Here is a 19,704-nt window from a genome sequence, read left to right as displayed (position 1 = left end):
GTGTTCACTCAGCTACAATTATTTCATTTGGGCTACCCCATTACATCCTATTCACCCTTTCCCCTCCTTGGCATTCTGTGGTCATTGAACATTGCCCTGTTGTAGATTTCTTCCACCCCATTATTTCCCCTGTCCCTTACACAAGCTTTGGAACTTCCCAAGCACACTGGTTCTTCACTTGTTTCATAGACAAATAGCTGTTTCTCTAAAGTCATTGTAGCTCTGCCACTGAGTTCATTATTAGGATGTATACTAGGTATGAACAACAGATTCAAAAAGAAAAATTAGAACAGCCCAAAGGGCAGATACATAAATAACTCAGTATCCTAAATTAGACACTTTCCTGAAAGTGTTAAAACTTTCCCCATAAGTCACCAGAGACATCAAGTGAGGAACCTTCTGGAAAGAGTCCAAAGCATCTTTTAAAATACCTGTATTTAAGTACTGTTCACAACACAGCAAATAATGTTGAGCTAAAGGATCGCCTTGGAATGTAATATTCTACTCTGAAAAGTACAGGTGCATCCCATCACTTTTTCTTGAAACATGAGCAAAAGGATATGTTTCTTGTTGAAAGATATTATGGGAACAATTACGTGCTCTGCCTTTGTAACTTCCAAGAAGGTCTGAGACAACATGCCCACACTCATTATTTCTCCATTTTTGGTGAAAACAATAGCATCTTTTCCCAGACGCATAGATCCTGATTTAAATCCATTCCCATACAATCCAACTGGAACACGACCATTAAGTGTAACTTTGTCACTGAAGCCAAAGCTGAAACACATGTTTTGAAAAATGAAAGTGAAGAAGTGAAATTAGGGTTAGTTTAAGCCATTTAAAACTTAAATCTACAAGGGTAGGAATTATGGACTACAACTCCCAGCATTCTTCACCAGTGGCTAAGATGGCGAGGACTGATTGGATCTGTCGTCCAACAACATCAGGGCTCCTCATGATTCCAACTCCTGAGTTAGAATTTCTAGAAATTCTATCAACTTGTAGTAGAGTGCAACTTTACTCTTACCTAGTTAATACAAGGAGAATACTTAATAGAATCACCTTTCAGTAAAGGTTGGCATGTGTCCCCTCACAACCATTTTTGTAGTGTGTGCATGCGTGTGTTAACTCCTACTGCAATCAACTTCTAGCTGAAATGTGTGAGTGGGTAGTTGTCCCCTTTGAAGAAGGTGCCTTCCTTAAGTAGATGTTCACCTCCAGTTCCAGGCACCTTCTCACAGGGCTTATAAACAAGGCCTTCTTTTAAAGGGGGAATCACCAACTGTGCTGAAAACAAAGCACATATGGAATACTTTTAGGACTTTTAGAGGTGGCAAATCTTGGGCTCATGGTTCCCATCATCTTTACAGCAGAGTTGGGAATCATGCAGTTTCCAGATTTCATTTAGATTGCAACTTCCAGCCCCTTTTACCACTGGTCATGTCGGCAAACTCCTGCTGGGAATCAGAGTCCAACATCAACTAGAAGCCTACATGAGTCACCCCTGATTTAAAGTGGAGTGAAATGAAGCTTAAACATGTAGATTTGGAATGCATGGGTCCCACCCATAGGCCTGTTACAGACTGCCAAAATAAAGCTGCTTCGGGTCTCTTTGGAGGTATGCTGTTTAAATGATGCATGCAGCCTAAGAATCCGGAAGCTGCACCAAAAGCTGCACTCCAGTGCTTAGGAATGGAGTGTGGCTTTGGTGCGACCTCTGGACTCTTAGGACCCATGCATCATTTAAATAGCATACCTCCAAAGAGACCCGAAGCAGCTTTATTTTGGCAGTCTGTAACAGGCCATACTATCTATCTATTAATCTTTTAATCTCAACATGTATGCAGGCCTCAGTTCAGTCCTAGAGAAGGGAACAAATTTTTTAACAAAGAAACATAAAATGTAGAGGGCCAGTGTAAAGACAGTTTCTATCAATCCGAAGTGTCCATTCCTTGTTTAGCCTGCTTTGAAGGCTGTTTTGGTGGACCTGGTGCTCTTGAATCATGGGAAGAGGCATCAAGAAGATTCCTGGAAGTCACTATTATGAGCAGTGTTCCACCAACTTTTTAAAATCTGAGCAGGTAGTATGAGCTAGACTGATTCACACTGTGTTCCAGTGTGAATATTTTAATATGACAAGACATAACCATTCAGTTTATTTCCTCTGTTCTGGTCCCTGAGGAAGTGCACAACAAATAAAAGGCAGTGCACAACAGATAAAGCAGTAAAAACCTTCTAAGAAATTAAGAACAGTTTTAAAAAACACAAACAAAATTCAAATAGTCCTGATAGCAATCTTTGCTTTAGGGATCAAAGGCCATCTTACAGAGGGATGCATATACATGTGCATAAATTAGACCATACAGAGAATGGTTTTTTTTAAAAAAAAACTGGGGTACACAGCTAAACTGGGGTCCATGGATAGACTTCACAGGATCTCTAATACATGGGCAAAAATGAGTTTTCTCTTCTGTTTCCCTTGAAATAGTGCTTGAAAATTATGTTTAAGTGCATTTGTCTGGAATGAGGGGCCATAGATTTTTTCTGATTTTCAACAGTCCATGATTCAAAAAGGATTAGGAACCACATATATACACGTGCTGCAGTTAGTTCCTCTTGCCTCTGTTGAGTACAGTGACTTACTCACACAATTAAATATGAACCATATTCTTATCTAAATTGAAGCATAAGCAGAATTTGCAGAATTAGCTAGGGTTTCACAAAAAGCAATTTTCTTACATTTTTATCAATCTGTTATCAGAAATTGAAATATAAAGCTAAAATCTTACCCACCTCAACATCTTATGTAACTTGTCTGCATTCATACCATTTCCGTTGTCCATAAAAATTAAACATATGTTCTCATTTATAATTGTTTTGTCAATCCACATTTGCTTTGCATTCACATCTGGATCATATGCATTATCTGACAATAAAAAATAGGACAAAATAATATTAGAATGACACTGAAACATTCCTGTTTTATTATGCAACTATTCAACCTCTCTAGTTGCACTCACTTTATTATAATGTCGGAGAGCTTCAAGAACTTATATTCATTCACATCCCTTCTTTCTTAATTCTAACTGTGCATGTGTACATGTACCTTCAAGTTGCCTGTTGACTTATGGCAACTCCATGAATTTTCTTAGGCAAGCAATACCCAGTAGTGGTTTTGCCAATTCTTTCCTCTGAAATAAGTCCACTGCACCTGGTATTTGCAGGTGGTCTCGCTTTCCATGTGCTAACTGTAATTCACAGCTGTTATAACTTAACTCCACAAATAATTCAAACAAATCTACCATTTAAACTATTTGGATTCCAACTGTATGTTCTTATGGACCACATATTTCAAGCATGTAAATTGGTATATGAAAGCTTCTATGCCATGTTAAATATTTCTAGATTTCTAATAGTTCCTCATTTTCAAATCTTTGATTGGAGAGAAGGGCCTAAGAAGCCCCGTGAGCTATATAAGGAATCGACAAGGTAGAAATTAGGCCCAAGGGCCAGAGCTGCTCCTCTTTTGAAATAAATCCTATTTCATGCTAGTGAGTTCATTTAGAGATGAAGCAGTGTAAACTTAGAAAGTAATAGTAAATCAAATAATACATTACAGTCTCGTAGCACAACCTTATAGAGTATGACTCTGGTACCCATGGTGGTGGTGGTGGGGGGAATACATTCCAGTACATAACATGGAAACAAAAAACTGTGGATAATAGCAAACCCTATTGAAAGTTTGTTGGAAATTGACTATAGAGTTGCTCTGGGAAACCTAGAGATTACTAGAGAGAACACTCCTCTAGGAATTTCTAGGTCCTCTAGTGTGACGCTATGGTCAACTTCTGCAGGAAACACACCACAGAAACACACAGGAAAATCTAGAAAATGTCTAAAGAGGACATTTTTTTTTTGATCTGGGTAAGTGAAATCATGTCTATGGGTCCCGTGGATACGAGAGTCATACCATATTTGTCAACTATGAAGTAAGTCCCATGGAATCCTGAGGGGCATGTTCTCCATGAGCTGTCACAATCCTGCAACCTTTAGGTGGCTAAAGTCATTAATGGTGTGTCAGAAAAGTAGTGCCTATGCACCTAACAAACATGGCTTGAACTTAATAATTAAAACATTGTTCACTTACCTATAAGTTCAGCAACAGCACTAAAAGGCCAGGTGTGACTGGTTGAGTTTGTATGCAAGAACTTCGGACACAACTAAAACAAAAATAAGTGTGTAAGTATTACTTTTTTTAAAAAAAAATCACAATTAATTATAGAAATGTGGATGTACATACCCACTCACAGACATATAATTGTGCTCACTCCTTAAGTATCACTATAACCAAATTTTGTGATTTGTTAAGTATTATGGGCCTTTCGTATTGGTGGGTTACCCATCTGCAGATTGGAACTCCCATAGATTCCCCCCCCCCCCAATATTAGTCAATGGTGGCATGCTGGCACAGGCATACACACACTATTGTCCACTGACTAATATGGGCTTGAACTCCCATGTATCTGCCCCTACCCCCAGAACTAAATCCCCCCAGACTAACTAATCAGTGTATCCTTAGATCCTTGATAAAGTGAAACTTTGATATCTTAGAAGATATCTGATGCCGATTAAACAGCTGACACAAAATTTAGATGGAGACAATAAGATTAAGCCACTAGTGCAGAGAAGCCATGAGAAAACTGACCATTTAGCTAGATGTGTTTACTAGGGCTGTTTCTGTGCCTGGCAGAACCCTATCATCTATCCATCTATCTATCTATTACAGGGGTCGGCAACCTGCGGCCCACCGAGCCGTTTGGACCAGCCCCTGCTCGGTCCTGCCACCGATTGCCGCCGCCAAAGGCCCCGCGGGGCCTTTGGCCTCTCGCGGAAGTGCGCGGGGCCTTTGCCGGCAGGCAAGGGAGGGCTTGGGGCTCTCGCACAGGCGTGTGGGGAGGAGGAAGGAGGAACGAAGGAAGGAAGAGGAGGAGGAGGGAGGAAGAGGAGGAGGAGGAAGAAGAAGAAAAGCAGGAGCAGGAGAGGATGGTGATATTGATACGAGCCAGCTTCAGAGGCACGGCCAATGTAAGTTGCTGTGATTTTTACAAACTCATGCACAGTGAAGAAAAACCACAGTCCCTTGACCAAGTACACACTTCTGAGATGTACATTTGAACCCGAGGGCAAATCACTTCTTGTGAGACCACCCTGACATGTTAAATATGCATAGCCATGTGAACCCATGTTCAGTGTGAAACCCAAAGAGTTTGGTTATGCAATAAGCCTCTGAAATATGCAAGAGATTGTTATGTTAAGTAAAGCCATGTTCAATGCTGAAATGTGCTGTTTGGAAAGGGGGGAGGGGGGTTGGCCAGAAAGGGAAGTACATTTCTGCCATCTGTCTAGGAATAATGCCCAAATGTCCTCCATTTTGATCATGCCTAAGAAACATGCATTTATATTAACATTTTTTAAAAATCATCAATTTTTTTGCATGTCCTCCATTTTTAAAAATGTGTCCTACATTTGAAAATGTTGTCCCATATTATTTAATTATGTATTTTTTGGCCCTGCCCCCCCCCCCCCCCCCCTCTTGCTTGTACGATCCCGGCCCCCGGCTCAAAAAGGTTGCCTACCCCTGCTCAAAATATTCATTCTGTCTAACATAACACTAATCTAACCTATAGCTGAAAATGGGAAGAATTACTACTAAGGGTGGAAACAGCCAGAGGAGTAATCTTTCCTCTTGCCATAAGAAGAAGACAGCAGTGATTCTCTTTCTTCTGGGAGTATGTGACAAAAATGCTCTTAAAATTCAAATTTTTAGTATTTAAAAATATATTTTCCATCATTTTCCATATACAATATGTAATAAATCACATTAATTATCCATTCTTTACTACTTTATCTAAATCTTATTCATATTAAACCATTTAATATTAACTAAACCATTAATTAAAAAAACACATAAAATTATAATTAATATCTTCATTCATCTTACTGTCTTCTTTTCATCATATACTATTCATATGATGATGATGTGGACAAGATCCTCGGAAGTATTCGGAAGACAATCTGCTCTCTCGATTCCTGTCCCTCATGGCTAGCGGCCCAGGAGGGACCGGCGGTAACTTTATTGTTACGCCGGATTATTAATACATCTTTGAGGGAGGGCTAATTTCCATCTGAACTTAAATTGGCCATTGTAAAACCTTTATTAAAAAAGCCCTCCCTCGACCCCCTGGTACATAATAATTATCGGCCAGTCTCGCTGCTGCCATTTCTGGGGAAGGTGATCGCAATCCAGCTTCAGGCGGTCTTGGATGAAACGGATTATCTGGACCCATTTCAAACTGGCTTCCGGGCGGGTTACGGGGTTGAGACGGCCATGGTCGCCTTGGTCGATGATCTCCGTCTGGGCATCGACAGGGGAAGTGTGTCCCTGTTGGTGCTCTTGGACATCTCAGCGGCTTTCGATACCATAGACCATGGTATCCTTCTGGGGCGCCTGGCAGAGGTGGGAATCGGGGGCACTGCGCTCCAGTGGTTCCGGTCCTACCTCTCTGGGAGGTCCCAGATGGTGCAGCTGGGAGACGTGTGCTCTGATGAGAGGGCCCTTAAAACTGGGGTCCCTCAAGGAGCCATTCTGTCTCCCATGCAATTTAACATTTACATGAAACCGCTGGGAGAGATCATCCAGAGACATGGGGCGCGGGGTTATCAGTACGCTGATGACACCCAAATCATTTTCTCTATGTCTCCGACTGATGCAGTGACCAAGGATGGCGTCTCTTCTCTCGTGGCGTGTCTGGAGTCAGTAATGGGCTGGATGAGGGAAAACCGACTCAAATTGAATCCAGAGAAAACGGAGGTACTTGTGATAGGTTCCCCTGGTCCAGGAATGGCGGTGGTTCCACCTGTCCTGAACGGGGTCACACTTCCTGTGAAGGACTCCGTGCGCAGTCTGGGGGTGCTTCTTGACTCGTCACTTCACCTGACTGCTCAGGTGAATGCGACGGTCAAGAGCACCTGTTATCAGCTTTGGCTTATTCGCCAGCTGCGCCCATACCTGGCCCAGAGGGACCTTGAAACTGTTGTACATGCTCTGGTAACCTCGAGATTGGACTTCTGCAACGCACTCTACATGGGGCAACCCTTATACCAAACCCGGAAGCTACAAATGGTACAGAATATGGCAGCCAGGCTGGTCACTGGTACTTCCAGGGCCAGCCACATAACACTGGTGCTACAAGAGCTGCATTGGCTGCCTATTCGCTTCCGGGCACAATATAAGGTGTTGGTAATGACCTATAAAGCCCTAAATGGCTTGGGCCCAGGATACCTGAAGGACCGCCTCTCCCCGTACATTCCGTCCCGCACCCTCAGAACATCTGGGCAGCAATTACTTAGGGTGCCAGGGGCTAGGCTTACCTCTACCACGAGGAAGTCTTTTTCCATCGCAGCCCCGGCTCTTTGGAACACGCTGCCCACAGAGCTCCGCTCGGCCACCTCCCTGGCCCAATTTAGAAAGGGTTTAAAAACCTTTCTATTTAAGACTGCATTCCCCCAATTAGAGTCCTAGTAGGCCTCCCCTCCTTTGTATTCCGCAAGAGGACTGGCTAACAGGGCTTTTATCCTGTTTATTATGTGTGTATTTAATTTTTCTGATGTTTTTATTGTGACTTGTGTTGTTTTATTGTAATGTAAACCGCCCTGATCTCTGGAAGGGCGGTATATAAATAAAAATTTTATTTTATTTATTATTATTATTATAATTCCACAAAGGTATAATACTATTAATTTATCACTAATTCACTTTTTTCATCCTTCTCCAAGTGCTCTCCATTACCAGAGCCAAAAGCAATATATTACTCTACCCTCCAAAACTGTAGCTCTTCCTATGGAGGTAAAACACCTCTCTCTTTTATTAAAATCTTTTGTACAAATATTTTCCATATTGCTTCAAAATAATTTCTCTTCATTATTCCTTTGTATACTTGAATTCTACATGTTAATTTATCATTAATTGCCATTTGCCATATTTCTTTATGCCAATCTTGTATTTGCAGATCTCCCTGGTCTTTCCACTTTTTTGCTATAGTTAATTTTGCTTCTTTTAATAGATTTGTAATTAAGTCCTTCATAGCCCGGGTGCAGTTAATCTTATCATATGTAGATAATAATGCTATTTTGGGGCAAATTTCTAACTCAATTTCTGTTAGCTCTTTTATCTCTTTAAATACTAGTTGTCAAAATTTCTTTACAGATCTACAGCCCCACCACATATGAATATAAGCACCAGCTTCTTGGCAACCCCTCAACATATCCTTAAATACTTCTTATTTATATTGTTTAACCTGACTGGTGTTAAATACTATCTCCAAATTAATTTATAATAATTCTCCTTTATCTGTATAAATCATTTTTTAAAATGTTAATTCCAAATTTTTCCTCATTCATGAACGTTTATTATTTGTGCTAAATTATCAAATTCTAACATAGGGTATATAACCACCTCAAGAATGACTCAAACTGCATCCTAAGGCACTTTCAGAGATGTGACTAGCAAATCAATTCATTTCCTTTTAATTTTAGCTAGACATAATTCTCTTGTCATTAATGCACTAAGACAAGATCTTGGCCAATAGGAACCCTTACCAATGTAGTCGGAATGGTGGCACAGAGCTGTTAAGGAGCACAAAAGGATTATTTTACACTCAGTATAACTAAGCCTTAATAGTTTATTCCAGCTAGGCATTCTGTAAGGTAAGAGCATGAGATCATCTGCTTTCCTGCAGAACTGCAGAAGGGGAGTGGGGTAATAAACCTTATCAGCTGTCCCCTTTAGTTCTCAAGAATTGTCTGAAGGCAGAGATAGCCTACATCTGCATGCTTGGATTTCCTTTGCTTAAATTTCTATTGTAAGACCTGTTGCTTGTGATTTACATGTTTTGTTTTAGGAGATATGCACTACTCCAGCCCAATTTGGAGTGAGTCTGACAGGCTTGGGAACAGTACGTAGCCAGCTGTGAGGAGAGGGCATATCACTACCAGCTGTAGGACCTGTGTATGCTTTCTTCCACTGCAAGACACCTGCTGCATCTATTGTTACCATCAATAAGGTTTTGCACAGTGATGTGTGCCAGCTTCAGTAATAAACAAAGCCATTGAGAAGCCTTGAACTATGTCTAATTCCAGCTCAGAACAGTTGACCATAAAAGATTAATTAGGATGAGAATAAGATTTAGTGAAACAATACATTATTAGTTTATATATCCCTGAATATGAATATTCCAAGAATGGCATAGATGCAGGTGTGAAAAGTGGGCAGTGAAGAAAGCTGACAGAAAGAAAATCAATCTGATTGAAATGTGGTATAGAGGAGAATTCTGCAGATACCAGACTGCTAAACAGACAAAGGAATAGGTCTTAGAGCAAATCAGGCCTCACTAGACGCCAGTATGACAAACAAAACAAACAGGTTCATTTATTCATACTGAACTAACAGTGTCTAAGCGGCTTACAACTATAAGCTAATTGCCCCCAACAAGCTGGGTACTCATTTTAGTGACCTCAGAAGGATGCAAGCCTGAGTTGAACTTGAGCCCTTTTGCTGGTATTGAACTCGCAACCTTATGTTTTGAGCGAGTGGCTGCAGTACAGGCATTCAACCACTGCATCACCAGGGCTCATGACTAAACCGAGGTTGCCTTATTTTTGATACAGAGTGGTTCCCTGGTACTGCAGATACCATAGACTGGGCTGGCAATCCACAGATTTGATTGCCACTATGCCATTTAATAAAATGGGGAGCAAACGTTGTTGGTTTTTTTTGCCATCCCTGCCCCCTCCCTCGAAGCAAAACTCCATGGATGGGAAGGGTCCACTGAATCATTAAATAATGGCGTGGGACAGATGGTCCCGAAGCACCATGTTACCGTGCCAATGGCGCACATGTGACGTAAGCCGAGTGCCGTAAAAAGAACCCAGAAGGACCAGGTTCTTTTTACTCCTGAGGAACGCCTTGCCATTTGGCTGCTGCGGCATCCCTCTGGGCCTATGTGACTCACTGGAAAGTAAAACAAATATGTGTGGCAGTACTCCACTCCACAGGATCTCTCTCTGATGCCAGCACAATGGTTCTTTTTAATCCCAACATTTGGCACCAATTAATATGTGATCGCTAATCCACTCACTGCCACTAATTTAAGTGTCTTTATTAGTAATCATTCATATTACTTTTGTAGTGTATTTGTAGTTATGTGTAAGTTACTTCAGGCCACTAGTTGTTGAACTTGAAGAACAAAAATAACTTTATTTATACTCAGGACTTAATATTGTATCTTTTTTGGTGGATGGTTCCCAAGCTGGTGTGGTTACAGTATATATGTTGCTTCAGTTGTTACACATTTATTACTTTCCCTCATTGACTATATTTACATTTCTTCACAGACTTACATAGAACATATTCCTTTAATGCCAATGGACTTCTCTTGTCCTCTAAAAGTTCCTTTCACTGAACTGGGAGTCTGGGTCCCATCCAGCTGAACTCCTATTTCTAACTGCACCTTCTAGCAGTTTTAAAAACAACTTCCCGCCTCAGCAGGCTTAACACACTCCTTTCTGTGTCACTGGCTTAAGACACTCCACACACATACAGAGCTCAGCTCTTTGATATCTGCTCCTCAGGTGGTTTCTGTCACAGCCAGCCATCTTAGCTGTAGGAGCATTACTTTGTTATACAATGTAACTTAGCCATTTCCCCCATTTAAGTATATATACCCAGCTGTTGAGATCTATGCATCTTTAAACAGTGCTCTGGGAATACAGCGGCATTCAAGGGTTAATCTTCTTGAGCAATGTTAAATAATTTATGACAGCCATAAGCCTCCTAGCAGGAATCCATTATACTCATAATGGGGCATATCTCTATTTTAGAATAAGCCTAGATGAAAGCCAGTGTGGTATAGCTGTTTGGAGTTCTGGGATGATGACTCTGGATACCAGAGTTCAAATCGACTGAGTGTCTTTGGGCAGGTTACACTCTCTCTGTGGTAGGTTTGCCTTAGGGGAACTATACGCGGGAAATGACTGGAGGCATACAACAAAAGAAAAACAAAACAAAACACAACAAGAGCAGAGTTAGATTGAGAACAAGGAGGAGTGAAGCTAGAAGGAAAGAACAGCAACAATCTAAGATATGGGGACAACACCATACTACTGGCAGAAAACATCACAGACTTGGAAAAATTAATAAGGAAGGACAAAGATGAAAGTGCAAAGGCAGGACTAATGCTGAAAATAAAGGAATAAAAAACAACAACCATGGACTCAGTTAATGAAGAACATAAAGGAATAAAAAATAACAACTGTGGACATAGTCAATGAAGAAATAGAAATAGTTAAAATAATTCCCATACCTAGAACCAAACACTGATCAGAATGGAGACTGCAGTCGAGAAATCAAAAGTCTAGGAATGGGAAGGGCAGCCATGAAAGAACTAGAAAAGATCTTAGAGTAAAGATATACAACTGAGCACTAAAATTAGAATTGTCCAAACCATAGTATTGCCCATCACCATGTTAAAAACTGGACAGTGAACAAAGCTGATAAGAAGAAAAAATGAACTCATTTGAAATGTGGTGCTGGAGAAGAGTGCTGAGGATACCACAGACAGCCAAAGAGACAAACAAATGGGTCCTTGAACAGATCAAAGCTGAAATCTCCTTGGAAGCCAAGATGATCAAATTGAGTCTGTTGTACTTTGGTCCCATTATGAGAAGACATGATTTCATTAGAAAAGACAATAATGCTAGGAAAAGTAGAGGGCAGTAGAAAGAGAGGAAGACTACATGCTAAGGAACTTGGAAGCTTAAGCGAGGTACTGCCTGAGTGTGACCAAAACAAACAACATGGCCAGGTGTGTCCTACACCCTGAGCTGCAATGAGGAGGAATGAGATGAGGAACTGACAGGACAATGGACTGTTTTGAACAAGAACATGTTTTCTTCCTCAAAGTGAAGAAGTTGAGTAATGGGCTGCAATATTGTGAAACTGCAGCAGCCAAAAAGCCAGAAAGAAGAAAAGTATAAAGACAAGGGTCCTTCCAGCCTCATTTTGTTGGCATCAACCACGGCACCGATGTCATCCCAAGCCTTTATGAACACCTGATCACTGTTCAGCAGAAGGAAACTGTGTGTGAGTATTGTATGAATGTGTGAGTGAATGAAAGAGCTCTCGATACTTAATGTTTGTATTACTATTGTGATTTAAATAAATGTTACATGCATAGTGGCTAAAACCAAAGTTGGTGTCTCAAGTGTCTGTGTCAGCCCTGCTTGGGTAAGTCCACAGAAAGAGAAATTTTCATTACCAGCTCTTAGGTTAAACGGGTTGCCCTTACCAATTCGGACATAACACCTGTCCCTACAAGATCAGAGCAGAGTGGCAGAGGACAGGGAATCTTGGAGATATCCCATCCACAGAGTTGACATGAGCCAGGGTTGACTCAAGACCAGTTAACAACAACAACAACAACAACAACAACAACATATGAAAGTAAAGATTTTCTTTTTACCAGAATGGTTTATCTTTCAGCACTTTGGGGCAGTTTATCAGTCGATTAGAAACGGCTTAGTTGTCAGGGCCAGCACTTTTCATACATGGCAAACTAGCCAAAGGCAGTATAATCTGCTGGCTCTAACTTGGTTCCCTTTATGCTTTCCATTGCCTCATCCAGACTATCAGTTATCCAGTCAAAATAAAACAAAGGGGCTGACAATTCCCACGTTTATGCTATCCAATCAAAACTGAAATCCTTAACTACCGGGTGACTGCATGACACTAAGAGTTTCATATCTAAAGATCTCAGTATACTAGAATTCACTGGCTGCCTACCATCACCTGCTAGGAGATTATACTTGGTCACATCTCTTATATTTACATTTTAGCAGCTCCGTATCTCATATATTTATTCCCAGGCCACAAAGCTGAAAATGAATACACTTGGCTTATAACAAAAGGCTTGAAGGCACAAAACAACAACAACAACAACAACAACAACAAAAATAAAGGAAGACAGCCAGAAAAAAGGAAGGCATCACTATAGGCAGGGTGATTCAAAGAAGCTAGGGAACTCGAGTTTGCAGCTGATGAATGGTGCTCTTGGAGGTCTATTATTAATTCGGGTCTTATCACAGATTGAAGTCAACTTTGTTTGAAGTCCGAATTGTTGCAAGTAAAGCTTATTCCACTGATGTGGCAGTTTCCCCCTTCCCAACAAATGCCAAGTGCTCTGTACTTTTGTTCTCACTAGCTTGATACTTCATCGCAGTCCACTAATAAAACATATTCTCTTACCACTCCCCTTTAAAATGTGTCATTTAATCTAGGAATGACAAGTGACAAAATATCAGGATCATGGACTCCCCACCCAGGTTAACTGGATACCAGTACATCCCTCACACACTATAGCACTGTAGCAGTCAGATCACACTGTGCCAAAAAATCTCTGACACAGTTTTAAGTAACCATTTCTATGTTTATGTCCTACTCCAAGCACAAACTTTCTTTTTATTAAATCCACATATCCCACAGTCACCATTTGTGATTCTCCCAAATTTGATCAAGAAAAGGGTGTGTGTGTGTTCAGAACCCTGAGAATTTCACTGTAAAAGAAACTGTTTGTATCTACCATGACTCTGATGCTACTAAGGCTGCATCCACAATGCAGAAATAATCCATTTTGACAACACATTAACTGCCATGGGTCAATGCTGTGAATTCTGGGAAATGCCCAAAACACTGTCTAGTCACATTTTAAAAGAATGAATTTCAACGGTTCTACTCTGAGGATGAAGATAAGATCTCTGATTGAAATGGGGCATAGTAGACCCATCTGGTCTATAGTATGTAGTGCACCATCTTTGGTCTATAGTATGTAGTACACCATCTGGTCTATAGTACGTAATGGGACAGGAGTGGGTGATGAAGAGTGGAAAAGATCCAAGGGATGGCAAGCACTTCTTTAAGATACAGGACAATCTCAGCAGCCTTCACAGAGGTTTTAGGCAACTCCTGTTGCTAAGATATGCTAGACCTGGAAGTAATACATGTAACTTTGGCCGTACAAAATGGTGACGCCCATTCCACACTGGGGCCGCCATCTTTATGTAGTGGACGCACTGCGTCTGCACGTCGCATATGACACTGCGAGTGCGCCATTGGCACCTCGCGGCATCATATCCACACCGCAAAGAGAAGCGCCATTTTGGCGCTTCTTATTTGCAGCGTGCCGGAGCCTCGCGGTTTGGACGCTGGGGCTCCTCCATGCTGCACATGGCGGCAGTGGCAGACTGTCCCTTTTGGGGCGGTCTGTAACATGCCATTGTTACATATCCCATTCTTAGGGCAAAGTGCTCAAGAAATTATTACTAAGGAAATGCTGATGCTTCTGGGTGAGATTCATTAGCCACATCTACTTACATCTGATTTCAAGGCTGAATTCAGCTTATAAACTTGTTTGGATGCCCTTATCTCTTCTGAGATAACAGACGAAGGAGGCATTTCAATTTCTGGATGTTTCAGAGGCTTTTAATATCACTAAACACCTAGTCTTTCTAAACAGTCTGTCAGGGCTGAGGACATAAAATTAATGGCTTATTGAAGCTTCAACAGCTAATAAACGAACAAAAGGTAGGAAGTTTGGCTCCATGGCTATTATGCTACAGGATCCACCTTGTTCCTCCATTTTTCAGTCGGAAAAGAACAGGAACACTGGAGATTGGGACACAGGCTATAGATGGCCTTCAACCACTTTTTGTAGCTCCAATGCCCCTTGACCTACTGCAGACTTAAGAACTAAATTTCTGTAAACCTAACCACTGCCAAAATGCCTTAAAACCTCTTGAAACCAGGAGGCTTGCCTTGTTCTCTTCCCCCACTACCAAACAACTGAAAATGAGCCAAAAGACAGTGTAAGTGATGTGATTTCACTTCTGGGTCCCAGGCAGAGTGGTACTTATTTATCTACTTGCATTTGCATGCTTTCAAACTGATAGTGTTCTATAAATACAAGAGTCCTCACTACTACACATAACAAAAGGAGTCTTCTCAGAGAGTTTTGAACCCAGGGAAACTGACTTATGTTAAGCTGATTTATTGCTTTCACACATCAACACTAACTGGCCACTGTAAAGATCTGAAAGACCTGTATAACCTCACTCAGCCCTTTGAAAATTTTGGGCAAAGGATATGATTTTCATGAGAAAAGGGATAGGAAAGTCACCATGGTGTAGATCGATAGGTTTTTCATATCCCAGCTTAGCCATGGAATCCCACCAGGTGACATTGGGAAAGTCAAACCCCCTCTTAAAAACATTCCAAGAAAACTCCATGCTAGGTTTATCTCAGGGTCACTGTAAGTCAGAAATGATTTGAAGGCACACAACAACAACAACCAGCATCAAAACATAATTTTCATCTTTCTGGGCCCTTGTTATCCACTGGGGTTTGGTTCCAGGAAACCCCCCCCCCAATACCAAAAGATATGCGTGCTCGTCCCATTAAATACAATGGCATAATAAAATGGTGTCCCTTATATAAAATGGCAATTCAAGGTTTACTTTTTGGAATTAATTTATTTTTAAAATATCTTTAAGCTGTGGATGCTTGAATATGTGGATTAAAAATATCATGGATATGAAGGCCTGACTATACATCCTATCCACAACTGTTTAAATATGATTTGTAACCTGTGCCTTTAATATCACTCAGATGAAATGTGTTTATATCCAAGAAAGCTCATGGGAAAACAAAGTCTTTGGAAACTATTATCCTGCTGCTCTTGTTGTTTTATAATTATTGCTTCTCAATTTCTTGGTATTTTCTTCTTTAAAACTCCTTGTTTGCTTCTATGCTAGAAAAAGGTGCACAACATATATTTTGAAAAGCAAACATCTTAATGCATCCTAGGATCAATCTCTGGATTTTCATGTTAGGATTACAGGCAGCAAACAGGATCAAGTTTTTGTCAGAGGCTTCGAAGAATTACTGCCAGTCACAGTCCTACTAGTGGAGTACGCTTTCTGAGAAGACAGCTGCAATTTTAAAATAAAGTGGACCCTTGTTATCCACTGGGGTTTGGTTCCAGGAACCCTCGTGAATAACAAAATCCCTGTATGCTCAAGTCCCATTAAATACAATGACATACCAAAATGGTGTTCTTTAGATAAAATGGGAAAAGCTTGAATCCGTGTATAAAAAATCTGTGTATAAGAAGGGCCGACTGTACTACCCAGAGGGTCCATTACAGGTCAAGTCTTCCTTATCCAAAATGTTTGGGACCAGAGGTGATTTGGATTTTGGATTTTTTTTGGGGGGGGGGATTTTGGAATACCTGCACTTGCATATATGAACATAATTGTCGCTTGCTACTTGATGTTCCTTTGTTGCCTGTTTTATTGAATCATTTCCTGTATTGCTATGTCCTTCCTCCAGTCCATCTCCCCTGATCCAGGTCTTAGAGGTAGAGAAGAACTGTTGGCCCTCATCCCCTTCCCCTTCTCCTTTTGTGTCGTGTCTTTTTTAGATTGTAAGCCTTAGGGCAGGGAACCGTCAAATGAAAAAGATTGTAGGTACAGCGCTGTAGAAATTTTACAGCGCTTTATAAATAAAGGTAATAATAGGAATAATAATAATAATGAGGTATCTTGGAAATGGAACCCAAATCTAAACACAAAATTCATTTACACTTCATGTATACCTTATACACATAGCTTGAAGGAAAAGTTTTACAACATTTTAAAGACAGTGGGCCCTTGGTATCCTCTGTAGTTTGGTTCCAGGTGCCTCCATGAATACCAAAATCTGTGGATGCTGAAGTCCCATTAAATACAATGATATAGTAAAATGGTTCCCCTTATATAAAATGGCAAAATCAAAGTTTGCTTTTTGTAATTTGTATTTTTTTTTAATGTTTTCAAACTGTGGGTGCTTGAATCCATGGATAAAAAACCCCTATAGATATGGAGGACTGACTGTAATTTTGGGCAGTGTATACTGAACCATCAGAAAGCACTGGAGTCACTATCTCAGCCACCTATGAAAAGAGTTTTGCTTTTTGGAATACTTCAGAATTCCAGTTAAGGGAGAACCAATCTGTTCTAGCATTTAGCGGGCAAACCCACGGCTATTAAAACTATGCGGCTGAGGACTCCTCCCCATTACTGAAAAACGAAAGCTAAAAATCCAGACACATTCTAACATGCACTTCCTGCAAATTTTCTTCCCCTTCCTACAAAAACGCCAGATAAAATCAGATAACAATAACATTTGAGCGCTCAAAAGCAACCAACAGCTTTACAGGGTAAGGCTTTATAGGTTCCTGAGGTCACACCTTTATGAAGCAAGGACAACTGCACTAGATCCAGATCCCTATGAAACTTTTACCTTTATAAAGACCAGTAGAGGAAAAACCTTGCTTTTCCACTCGCCATCTGCAAGTAACAGGTTAACTCCATACCTGGCATCCTTTTTCTCTTTTCACGCTGTTTTTAGGTGTGAAAGGGCAGGAGTTATTTCAAAACATGGGGTAGTTTTGTTATTGTTAGCTGCCTTTGACTCAAGGCAACCCTGTGGATGAGACATGAGAAACCGCCAAGACCCCTTGTCCTCCATGTGTTTGTGTTTTTAGCTTCTAGTCACTTGTCCTGTTATGACAACTCCGTGAATTTCACGGGGTTTTCTTAGGCAATGAATAATCCATGTGTAGCACTGACAAAAACACTGAGCCAGCACAACAGCTTTTACCCCAAGGCATTTATGACTTGCTGCTGCTGTTGTTGTTGTTGTTGTTAATTGCCCTCAAGTTGACTATGCTTCATGCCACCCCTGTATAGGAGACATCTCCAAGACCCCCCTGTCTCAGGGTGACCAGATGTCCTCATCGCAAAGGAGGACAAGGCACCGCAAAATGTAGGCCATTCAAGAAATATGTAGGGCATTATAAAATAAAAGCTAAAAACACTATTTTAAATATAAATCCATGCTTCTTAGTCATTGCCCAAAATGGAAGACTCTTTGGAATCCCTCCTGGATGGAAGGCTGAAATGGAGGGCATGTCCTGGAAAAGGAGGAGCTCTGGTCACCCTGAGTGTGGGACACTCAAGAAAAATGGAGAGCATGACCAAATACCAGCTAAAACACTCCTAGAAATGTAAACCCATGCTCAAAATGGAGGAGCCTCTGGAATTCCTCCTGGACAGAAGGATAAAATGGAGGACATGTCCTGGAAAAGGAGGACCTCTGGTCACCCTGAATGTAGGGCATTCAAGAGGGAAAAAGTAGGACACTACCAAACAAAAGCTTAAACCCCTCATAGAAATGTGAATCCATGCTCAAAATGGGGGGAGACCTTTGACTTCCTCCTGGGAAGAAGGCTGAAATGGAGGACGCGTGCTGGAAATGGAGGACGTGCCTGCCCTGTCTCCGAGTGCCTTGCAGCTTCACTGGGCTAAAGCTTTCCTTCCTCCCTGTTTGAAGGAGGATGGAAAGGAAGAAAGGGCCCTTCCAAGAAAGAGGGAAAGAAGCCCATTGGGAAACTCTGGCGGATTTGCTTCCTTGAAAGCAGGAGGCGGGGAGTGGAGGGGGAGCACAGCCAGCAGCTCCTTCCCTCCCCAGGCAAAGGCTGGGGAAACACACACAAACAAACACAAGGGACCAAACCCAACACAGCCCTCCTTCTCCCTCTCTCTCACCGCACTGAGCAGGATCCCACTCTGGGTTTGCACCGCCGCCATTTTAGCCCCAGTACAAAAGCTGCAGCAGCTGGAGTGGAGCTTCCTCTTTCCCAGGGCCCTCCTCCTCCTCCTCCCCTCCAAGACTAGGCTTCCGGGGCGGGATCTGGGCAGAGAGAGGGAAGCGGAGGAGGAGGAGGAGGCTGTGATGCATGGCTTTCCCCTTCGCTTTCCTTCTCTGGCTCCCCAAGGTTTGGGCTCTTCTTCTGCCTCTTCTTCGTCTCCAAGGCGCCCAGAAAGGGAGGCCCTCTGCCCCTGGGTCTTCCTCCCCTTCACTGAGGCAACGAAGGAGCCTCAGGCGCCTTGAGGACAAACTGGGTTTTAACAGAAATGCAAGGTCTCTTTTGTGGCAGTATCTTGCTTGGGTTGAAGTAAAAGATGTGCAATACACCTCACTGGCTACATCAAGCTCGCACCTGGTTTTCCTCTCCTCCTTCCCTTTCTTAGGTCCCACTGGAGGAACAAAGAAGCCTGAGGACAAACACAACTTCTCTTTTGGGATAATATCTTTTCCAGGTCAACCCAAAGATACAAAATATGCCATGCTAGCTACATCACTGACACATTGTGTTTTTTCTTCTTCTTGGGAGCCTTTAGGTCTCACTGCAGCAACAAAGAAGCCTCTGGCATCTTTTGGATGAATGGGATTTTTTAAAAAAAGAATATGCAACATCACTTTTGTGGTAATATCTTTTTGGGGTTCAACCAAAAGAGGTACAATACATCTCACTACCTACATCAGGGTCGCACCTTATTTTCTTCTCCTTCTCATTCTTAGGTCCCACTGTAGTAACAAAGAAGCCTGAGGACAAACTAATTTTTTAAAAATGCAACATTTTGTAGTAATATCATTTTGGGGTCAACCAAAAGAAGCACAATACGGCACACTAACTACATCACAGATACACC

At 41.5% G+C, this 19,704-nt stretch overlaps 1 protein-coding gene across 2 annotated transcripts in view; it reads right to left on the bottom strand.

Moving 5' to 3' along the window:
* The window catches only part of MORC3 (MORC family CW-type zinc finger 3), a 42,173-nt gene extending 23,280 nt beyond the window's left edge, over window positions 1–18,893 (bottom strand). For both annotated transcript variants that reach the window (XM_042458360.1, XM_042458361.1), the window contains exons 1-4: window positions 18,757–18,893; window positions 4,148–4,220; window positions 2,794–2,926; window positions 563–777 (exon numbers count right to left, since the gene is read on the bottom strand). In XM_042458360.1, the coding sequence (XP_042314294.1) occupies window positions 563–777; window positions 2,794–2,926; window positions 4,148–4,220; window positions 18,757–18,798 (463 nt within the window). In that variant the 5' untranslated portion in view covers window positions 18,799–18,893. The remainder of the gene's footprint in view (window positions 1–562; window positions 778–2,793; window positions 2,927–4,147; window positions 4,221–18,756) is intronic.
* Between the last annotated feature and the right edge of the window lie 811 nt (window positions 18,894–19,704).

The sequence above is a fragment of the Sceloporus undulatus genome, chromosome 3 (assembly GCF_019175285.1).
Source record: "Sceloporus undulatus isolate JIND9_A2432 ecotype Alabama chromosome 3, SceUnd_v1.1, whole genome shotgun sequence".
In the NCBI taxonomy this organism is placed as follows: domain Eukaryota; kingdom Metazoa; phylum Chordata; class Lepidosauria; order Squamata; family Phrynosomatidae; genus Sceloporus; species Sceloporus undulatus.
The sequence above is the reverse complement of the archived record's forward strand: the minus strand, read 5'-3'. Positions and strand labels throughout refer to the sequence as shown.